The 10,087-nt window shown below is 41.2% G+C and overlaps 1 protein-coding gene across 1 annotated transcript; it reads right to left on the bottom strand.

Annotated features, from left to right (window-relative positions):
• Window positions 1-2,853: 2,853 nt before the first annotated feature.
• Window positions 2,854-8,323, bottom strand: GTF3C6 (general transcription factor IIIC subunit 6). The gene is made up of 6 exons (XM_081000454.1): window positions 8,100-8,323; window positions 5,820-5,900; window positions 5,359-5,422; window positions 4,583-4,627; window positions 4,359-4,469; window positions 2,854-3,690 (listed from the first exon to the last, which is right to left on the bottom strand). Exons 1-6 carry the CDS (start codon window positions 8,145-8,147, stop codon window positions 3,371-3,373), a joined length of 669 nt encoding a protein of 222 aa, XP_080856580.1. The 5' UTR covers window positions 8,148-8,323; the 3' UTR covers window positions 2,854-3,370.
• Window positions 8,324-10,087: the final 1,764 nt, after the last annotated feature.

Raw genomic sequence — 10,087 nt, 5'->3', positions numbered from 1 at the left:
CTATTGTACAAGTAAAATGTTTTGCTTGACCAGACTATAGGTATTGCAGTACTACCAGAAAAGTGGAAGAGCTTTGAACATCAAGCTAGACAAAGTGGAGACATAAGTAAACTAAGTTTTACATTTTTTTCTACCGACAGTTTCTTTTACAAACTAGCTTCTTTCTTAGCCTTATTGCGGTTATAAACAACAAAGGCTGTGTACACACCCTGGGAAATGTAGCTTGCTAAGAGTGCTCAGAATTATTGTTCTGGGTCAACTATGGTTCCCAGGATTTGATGCATGTGGGTGTGAAATGTGCTTTAAATGTATGGTTGCATATGCAGCAAAAGAAGGTCGTAGTACCCAAAGAACGGGTGGGAAACCTGTGGCCCCTCCAGAGGATGTTTATCTGCAACTTCCATTATTCCTGATCACTGATCATACTACCTCAGATTGTTCGGCTTTGGAATTCAACAATATCTGGAGAGCCATACATTTCCCATTCCTGCCTTAGAGGCTAACAAATTTGTTATGGCATAACCTTTTTAAGTCCAGAAAAGCTTACGCAACAATAAGGTTGTTACGTCATTAAACATAAGGGCTTGTTTTTGCTGCTTCATACTAACACAACTACCCCTCTGGAAATCCTGTGGTTACCCAGATGTCAAAAATACTAAACACAATGGCACTTGCTTACAGATATGTGTACTACGATGAATCCTTATCATTTAAGCAGGGGCAAAACTAGGTCCTATCGCACCCGGGTCAAATACCCATATGGCACCCCCCATGTGCATTAGCATACACACACAGGCTGGGAGCCTCAATTGCACCCCTCTGGAGGCTTCACTACAGCAAGAAACCTGGCTAGCCCACCCACCCACCCCACAGGTAGCTACTGCTCTGCTTTAAAGTATGTTGTTTTAAACTCAGTCAGGCTTACTTCCAAGTAGCATGCATAGTGTTAGGCTTTATGCACACTTTCTTGGCAGTAAGCTGCACTGAACTCTGTGGGACATGTTTCTGTTGGAGCAGCCTCTCAGTAAACACATTTGCTTCACCTCCCCCCTCAGTATATAAAAAAAGTGTGCTAAAACTAGCCAAGCACATGGATAATAGGGTTTTACATCTTTGAGAATAGTATCTATAGTGGCTTATCTTTCTGTTGGGGGACCAAAGTGCACCATCACATGCAAATCAGGCTCATTGTTTTATTTAAAGCTCTCAAATCAAGACTTTGATAATGTAAAAGGCGGCGCAAGTTGGCAGCCTCCAGGCAATGCTTGGTGTAGGTTTATAAGTGGCTCTAAGCATTATTTCAGGAGCTTTGCTGAAGTGATGCTTGAGTCAGTATTTTGCAACATGTTCTTGGAGGTTCTAAGCATAACACTTTGAAAACAATTATATTTTATGTTAGTTCTCTTTTCAGCTTATGTTCTTCTTATGCAAGCCCTGCAAGCCTCCCTAGCAAGTAGACAGGAAAATGCTGTAGAGCAGCCTTTGCCAACCTACTGCTGTCCTGTTATCATTGGATGACAACTCCCATCAACCCTGACCATTGGGCTAAGCTGGATGGGGCTGATGGGAATTGTAGTCTAAAACACCTGAAGGCCAGCAGCTTGGTGAAAGCTGCTGCAGAAAATTACATTACAGTCAGGTTACAGTAATACTTCAAAAGAGAACTCTCACAGTATCATTAGACTGGGAGGTATCAAGTGATCATCTGGTGCTCCCAAGGTAATAAAAACAGCTAGGAGGTTTGTCAGGCCAATTTCCCCCCAATACCTCCTTCGACATTCCATGTTGCCGTGCCGTTTCGTTCTTGCTCCTTTTTAATTTGCAAGCCAATATTTTTCTGCAAGCTTGGGGCGTCTGCCAAATGTGTAGAAACCCTGCCTTATCTGTGCATGGCTCCATTTTGCTGTCCTGCTGATAAGCACGGGACTACCAAGCTCATTATAGCAATGATGAAGCAAATGAGAATATGGAGACACATTTCTTCACATGTGATCTGTAATTATATCAGTATATTATTATTTCATCATTGCTAGACATTGTAATACTTATGTTACCTTGAATGGTAAAATTGACACTGAAAGGCAAAACAATCTAAGCAGAATGGATATTCTGAGCTGGGGGTGGGGGGTGATTATATATAATTAGCAATTAACTGGAACACAGGGTACATGTTTATTTTAATTTGAAGGTTAAAACAGTGTCTAACCACAGGAGGCAAACACAATACTAACTCTTAATCTGTCCTTGTAGTATTGACCAAACAAGCACAAAGAAAAACAAAGCCATTTTGCTATGCTTGTTTGTTTTCAGAAACAGAGAAACAAATGCATATCTAGAATCACTAGCAAATGTTATGCATGGGACGGCGAGGGCACAGGACATCTCTCTGACCAAAAACTGGAGATTGTGCTTGCTAAAGTTCTTTTGCAGCTGCTGGTATTGCAATTATTAGATTCATAAGAGCTGAAATGATAAAAGCAGATGGTTAATTGCTCTGTTTTTTTCCTGTTCAATCTTTTGCACTGGCAGTGCTTTCAAAAGAGATTCTAGTTAGTGTGGAGGGGAAAGCAACATTTATGTTTGCACATTGATATATATGTTTACGATCAATAAAACACAAAATTATGGATATCATATGTGTTTCTGACAGCATGCCACATCTTTTCCAAGTCAAGAAGCTGATGCAGAAAGTATAGATGCTGCAGGATATTTCTAATAATGGTGAATGTACCAATGATGCCCAATTCCTTGTGGGAGTGAAGCATAGCATGTGCGGAAGGAGAAAACACTTATTACATGTTTACAATAAATCCACTGCCTGTTCAACATATAAGATATAAATTTCAGTCTGCCTTTATGCTTGAAGACAGTAAACATTTATTTTACAACAAAAATTATAGAAGTAAAACTGTAAAACAAAAATTGCTTCCACACTTGAGAAGAATCAGGAAAGGGTTGACATTATTTCTTCCTCAGGCATAGCCCTCTGCTTTTCTGAGGCCAGGGATGTTAGACAAAGGCCAAAGTCCAGCATGTCTGGTGGACATGCCTCAGGCCTTACATTTACCTGATAGGATTTATTTTTTCCTTTGAATATCAGTTCCTTGCTGCACAACATGCTTTGCTGAGTTTTGGAAGTGGCTAATGGTGCTGTGTGGTCTTGTGGCGAGCGGGGGGTCACTGAAAGTAAAAGGGCTTGTGAGGAACAGGGACTTAGCTGCGTAGTTCCTGATTTGTGAAAGATGACACTACTTAGCACTCAGATTTAGGGTCCAGTTCTCCTATATGTGATGTAAACAAACCATCGGTCACAAAGAGTTCTCTAAAACAACGGTATACAACAATAAGAAGGTCCATTAATTGTCATCTCTCAACTACAGTCTTTAGAGCAATGTGGAGAATTATCTGCAGTAATAACCTGACTGTTCTCTGAAGAAGAGTCCACTGCCTTGGAGGAGGTGGCATCCATAGGAGGGGCACCACCATCCCTTTCAATGTGTGGATGCATCTCAGGTTCAAAGGCCTGATCAATACTTCCTCTGTCACTGGCTTCTCCTTCAGATTCTTCTGCCATTTTGTCTTGGGACTCAGCTGCGTCTTCTTCTTTCTCGTATAAGAAGTTGCAAATCATGTTAGGTCTGCTGTATGAGAAATCTTTATCCTTAAGCTCTAGCCATTCCACACCACCACCTGTCAGAGAAAGAGAGAGAAATCAGGAAGAAGATGAGTTGGGGACAGGATTTTAAAACTTTTTAAACTACAGTAGTATTAAATTCACTAGTCACATTTATTCTTTGTCTCTCCTTTTCCTTTGGTCCCTTCCCCTTTCTTTGTCAGTGCCTTGATTTAGATGGTAACTTCTTCAGAGGAAAAGAGTGAATGTCATTCTATAAAGCACAATCTATGCTAATGGTTTTATATAATCACCATCAATAGGAAGTTTTAGGGTTAATCATGTAGCAGTAGTTAAGGAATACATTCATATATGCCATAAGAATACCAATTGAGGGAGATGGGGACATAAAGAGTTTTGTACATATTATTGATAGCAAACTTATAAACAGCCCTGGTATGTTACCAAGTCAGGGCCAGGATTTAACTGGAATCACTAAAACAAAGGACCAGAACCACAACTCCTTGTAGGCTCAGTTACTTCCAAGTGGAGTAGAAGTGGTGCCAAGAGAGGGTATGTTTATGAATGAGGGAGGTTAGAAAGAAGTGAAGCAATCTGTATATACAGGAACTGGGCAAAGGAGGGTGGTGAAGCAATGCATGACATGTAGAAATCTGGTGAGCATGCAAAATGGGATTTCTAGAAGGGGAACTATAGAAAGCAACAGTAATTTTCTCAGAACCACCTATGTTCTCTTCTCCTTCCTTCTTCTCAGTCAGGAGTGTCCGTGTCATGTTCAGCTTCTTCATTGTGTGGCATTTATATTTTAGCTGTATTTTTTGGTTGCCTTCTGCATCTAGTATAAGGAAAAATTACAGATTATTTTTAAGTGGTAACTTTACTTTTTGCAATGTTCCCCCTAAAGTTCTCTTGAGCTTTTGAAAAGCTTAGAACAAAAGTATTCCTTACCATGATCTTCATTTTCTTCAAACACCAAACAGGTACCAAGAGTATCTGGGAATGAAAATGAACATTTTGTTAAGGAAAGTGCAGGTTACTTTTTAAAAGAATAACACTCAAAAGAGCGGTATCTACTTTCGTTAAGCAATAGATTTAGAAGATAAATGTATGTAAAGTTAGGGCCAGAAGAGCTGATTAGTTCATACAAGGGACTTTTGTTTGTTTGCTTCCTTTTTTCTTATTTAATCAGTTTACACCAATGCCATATTACAAACTTCTCAGAACTCCCCTCAATTTCAAAAGCAATTTGCAAACAGATATGGTAGCTAAAACTTGTATGTGAAAATTGTTGTCTGCTTTTAGTTAATGTTAACATCTCCTATGTTTGTATTTAGGTGTTTTTACTGTGATGTTATTTGAGAATTTATGGGTGAGATCCAACACTATGCCAGCAGATGCAACAGGACTTCCCCTACCTCATCTCCCCGCTGTGCCCCTCCCCTGCTTCGTAGCGTCCCCAACCCTAAGCAGATTTTGGGTGCGTGGGGGGAGGGGCTGCAGGAGGAAGGATAATTTCCATTTGTGCAAGTTGAAGTCCATTGTGCAAGCAGGACACTTGAATTGGATATCAGCCTAAATGTATTTGCTTTTTCTCTGTGTGGAAAAACAGCAAAGGTATACTACTAATAAAAAATAATTCTGCCTTGGCTCACATGACTAGTTTTATTGTGCATTGGATCCTGGCTTATGAAAAGAAGTATAGTATTCATAAAACATTTTCTTACCTTCATATTCTCCAGCAAAAACATATCTGTCTACTTGCAAAATGGGCCTCTCTGTGTCTATTCCCTGCAAATAAGAAAAAGAAGAGACACAGCTGCATTTAACAAAAAGATCATTAAATGCAAATACCTCCCAAGCAATTTTGACTCAAAGCACAGCCTAAATTGCTGAAGTCTGTAACACTTATGAAAGGTTACAGATATCATTGTCATTCACAAAGAGCATGCAGTCTCTATTTTGACAGTGTTTATGTACCCTAAGCTGATCAGAACTTCCCACTTTGTGTGCACACAAAAAAACGAAGACATGCACATTCTTCATACATGACAGTACTTCCCCCCACAACAACCGCAAACCAGACTATAGTAAGCAAAACCTATATTGATTTTTGTAGGTTCTGAATAGAGGTTTGTTGTTCTTAACAAAAACTGCAAAGATGGAAATTTGTATTAATCACACTCACCAAAATCTTGCATTTGTTATCACATTTTTCCAGAAAGTCTGAATCAATTATTCCCGACAGTTCCACCATGACCAATTGTTCCTGGGGGCAGAAAGTTTTTAAAATATATTTAAAACAATGTATTCATAAACTCAATCTCCCTTTCAGTCCAGCAGATGGAGCCCATCTGCAAATATATTACTGCTATACAACCACTTTCCAGGAGCACATATACAAACACATCCACCCAACCATCAACCTCTATGTTGAAATTGCATGCATTTATATTTTCAACCAAGTTTGTGATGCTATGGGAGAGCAAGACATCCACACCTTCTTCTCCCCTCCAAGTTTCAGTAGGCTGGATATCTCACATTAGTTAGTTTTGCTCTAATGCAATGAAAGTGATGTGCATCTTTCTCCAGTGCCAATTTGCAGCTGCAGTTGACTATTTCAAGTCTTATATTTGTTTCATTAAAAAATAAATAAATCTGTTGCCTTTACTTAATGGCTTTTCAAAATGTTTCACTGCTCTCACCAACTTAGGACATGGAAACAAAATCATAACAAATCAGTTTAGAGTAAGTATCAACTTCTGATTCTGTATTCCTAAGTAGTGCCCACTAGAACTGTTACTAATAAATATGCACCAACATATGCAAGAGGTAAACAAAAACAATTCTGCTCTTCTGAGTTATAGTAAAGGAAACATAAGATGCATTCACATTTATATTTTCAAACACCAGCAGTTTACTCCCACTTAATTCCAGCAGTAAAGGACTTCACTATTGTACATTCTGCACTGCCATTTCAACCCAGGGTAAACTAATGCTGCCTCTTTCAGCTTTTTTCATAGGCTGACATAAAAAGTACTAGCACTCCCACATTTTGTTCCACCACCAAGTAGGGGAGTATGCAGGAGCTTTATACAGTTGGAAAGTAGGTACACTCTACTCCTTAACCATTTACCGTATTTTTCACTCTATAACATGCACCCAACCATAACACGCACGTAGTTTTTAGAGGAGGAAAATCCGTAGGCATGCCACCCATAGGCATTCCCTCCATAACACGCACAGACATTTCCCCTTACTTTCTAGGAGGAAAAAAGTGAGTGTTATGGTGCAAAAAATACGGTACATACAATGTTTCAACCATCCTGAGGGAGACAGCATGAAAGCTACTGATGGAAGATGCAGCTGTAGTTACTGTCACTGCTGGCCCAGAGTAACTCCTGCAGAACAGGGCCATGTTCAACACAATATCCAGCAGTAAAATGCCTGTTGAAATTCATTAATGTTTATTATCAAAATAATAAAAGGGCATGTTTTTCGCCTTTCCTTTGGGGCTATATTCCAGGTGTACAACACATGCTTTGCCCGTAGAAGGGCCAAGTTCAAAGCCGCATCTCAAAAGTTACAGAGCCAGGAAATATTCCTGTCTGAGATGGAGGGGAACATGGACTTCAGGGAGGTAGACAAATTGTATTCTGCTGGATTAGGACGGCAGCATGTGACCTTCCAGACTCCAACTCCCATCAACCCCAGGCACCATTGCCATTGGGATGGATAATGGGAGTTGTAGTTCAGCAGCGGCTGGCGCTCTGCAGATGGACCAATATAACCTGACAGCATGTATAAGGTATACATGTATTCCTTTATACCGTGAAGTAATCATTTTAGTGATCCTGGATATGGACCAGTGGAGGCAGAAGGCTTTTGAATATTAGGAGATCCAAGTGTTGCAGCTATTTCACTACAGAGAATGGTGCTCCAAGACGCTGTAGTTCAGGCATCCCCAACTTTCGGCCCTCCAGATTTTTTGGACTACAATTCCCATCATCCCTGACCACTGGTCCTGTTAGCTAGGGATCATGGGAGTTGTAGGCTAAAACATCTGGAGGGCCGCAGGTTGGGGATGCCTGCTCTAGTTTCACTTCGCAACGTATGGAGAGGTGAGTCATGGCATTAAATGCTGGCGATGACGAGACTAATGCCAGGAATCGAGTCCGACCGAGCTCAGCAGAACTTATTTCCATGTGAACATGCGTGTGTATCAGGTTGCCCTGAGGAAGCGCAATCCCCATGACCCATCCGTAGGCGTCAGCCCGGGACTCCCAACGAACCCGGGACGCTGCTTCCACGGCTCTCGGCCCTACAAAGAAAGGCCCAGGCTGAACCACTGGCAGGCCGCTTTCCCTGCTCAGACTCCGCAGCGGGAGGGCAGCCGGCAGCCTCGTCGCGAGGTGAGGCGCGGAGCAAACCCCGCGGGGTGGGGGGAGAGCCCATTCCTGCCACCCACCTCCACCTCCACCTCTTCCCCGTCGCGGGGTCCTTCCGCGGCCTCCATGCCGGTAGCGCCTCAACGAGCGTCACGTGATCCCCCTGCCGCCGCCGCCGCCATCTTACGCAGGACCCTTTCGGCAAGAGCAGCGCCTCTGGTTGCTGCAAGGAGGACTCTGGGCAGGGACGGGAGAGGCGCGCAGTTCGCAGGCTTGGGGCGGCGGCTTCTGCTCAGAAGCGGCCGAGGGGGAGACAGGTACAGTTCAGGCAGTCTAATGATGACTCATAATCCTCTAGAAAATGTTACTGGGGTGTTTTGTTTTTAAAAATATATATCCTGACCTATAGAGAACTTTGGTGGAGAGCGGGAAAAAATGTTCGCTTGTATCTTCCGCCCTTTTAACATAAATGTGGTTCATTTCGCGGCTTTCCTGCTGTTTAGCGAAGTCCTCTGTTAACGACTGTTCCCTTCACTGGCCATCCTCTCGTCCCGGATACATTTTTAAATTTAAAGTATTTATATTCCGCTTTGCGTATAAAACTGCAAAGCACGGTGTAAAAATATAGCCGCCCACTGTGCCATAGTAATAAAAATAAAGACGTACATCCAAAGGAAACGGACAAAACCTGAATGTTAGCTGGGTATTTTAGAACTAAAATAGGCGTTTTAAGAAGAGCTCTCTTGTTATTTATTTTTCGCACCAGGTCATCAAGTATTAAGGTCAGTAGGCTGCTTTTTAAAATAGCAGCTGCTGGGACCACAAGCCAGTCATCCTTCAAGCCAATTCTTCTAATCGTAAGATTGCAGTTTCACCTTCTCTTTTGATAAACTCTGCATGATCTCAGATGCACTCTCCCTTTTATCTTGATGTAAGTCATATACAGTACAGTATAAATAATGCTCTGAAAACCTGCACCCCCTACTAAACTATGTATTTTAATTACACTATCTTGCTTCAAGACTTAGAATTTCAGCAGCACATAGGTAAATTAATCTCATAAGTTTTACACAAGCAGGGAAATAATTCAATACTGTTTTCTTGGTGAAGACAAGAGGGAGTAATTAGCAGCTGAGATTTCAGTACTGTACTAGCTCAACTTCATGAAACACACAAAAACCAAACCAAACCAAGGCTGGTATGGGATGTTACATTCATAATAATAATAAAGCTGGTTATTCATTTATTTGTGATGAGATACATACTTGAAGTGGAGAATAACACAAGAAATGAGAGAATAAAAGGAGTTGATCTTATTTTATTAATGCATATTTGATATTAAGCAATCTCATTTTGATTTAGTCAGGAATGTTACCAGTAGTGGCAAAGCCACAGGTATCATACACTTAATGTTACCTGTATGGGGTGTTAAAAGGCAACTTGTGTACACAACAATGTAAGGGTATTGATATAAAACACCATTACTGTTATGGATTCTTAAGTGCTACTCCACAACAGGTTAGCAATACCTCCAAGATGTTGGTCTCTATTATCTATGTCCAACAGCAACAAGTTTCAGAATAAGTGCTTACCATCTATAATTTTAAATTTGCTTTTTTCTGTTGCCTCAGTCTTATTATTTATTGCATTTATAACCCACCTTTTCTCTCAGATGAACTCGTTAGTGTACATGGTTGTCCCCCTTATTTAATCCCCACAACCACCCTGGGATGTAAGTTAAGCAGAGGTAGTGACTGGCCCAAGGTCACCCTGTGAGCTTCATGGCCAAGTGGGAATTTGAATCCTGGTTTCCCAGGTTTTAGTCGGACACTAACCACTACACACTAGCTTTTCACACCTTATAGTCAGTCATCCACTGCATTTACCACTTCCTCTGTATGTCCACTCCTCTCATTATCAGAGCACTACCAATAATTGGATCAAATTGCAAACAAGCCTTGAGGTACCTTAAAGAAATACAGTAACAGTTTTGTTAAGATCTTTGTGGACCAGAAACCACAAGATACATGAAGTGGTAGCTCCAGATGCAGGCACACATACATGTGTA

The sequence above is a fragment of the Podarcis pityusensis genome, assembly GCF_964106645.2.
Source record: "Podarcis pityusensis genome assembly, chromosome: 3".
NCBI lineage: Eukaryota > Metazoa > Chordata > Lepidosauria > Squamata > Lacertidae > Podarcis > Podarcis pityusensis.
The sequence above is the reverse complement of the archived record's forward strand: the minus strand, read 5'-3'. Positions and strand labels throughout refer to the sequence as shown.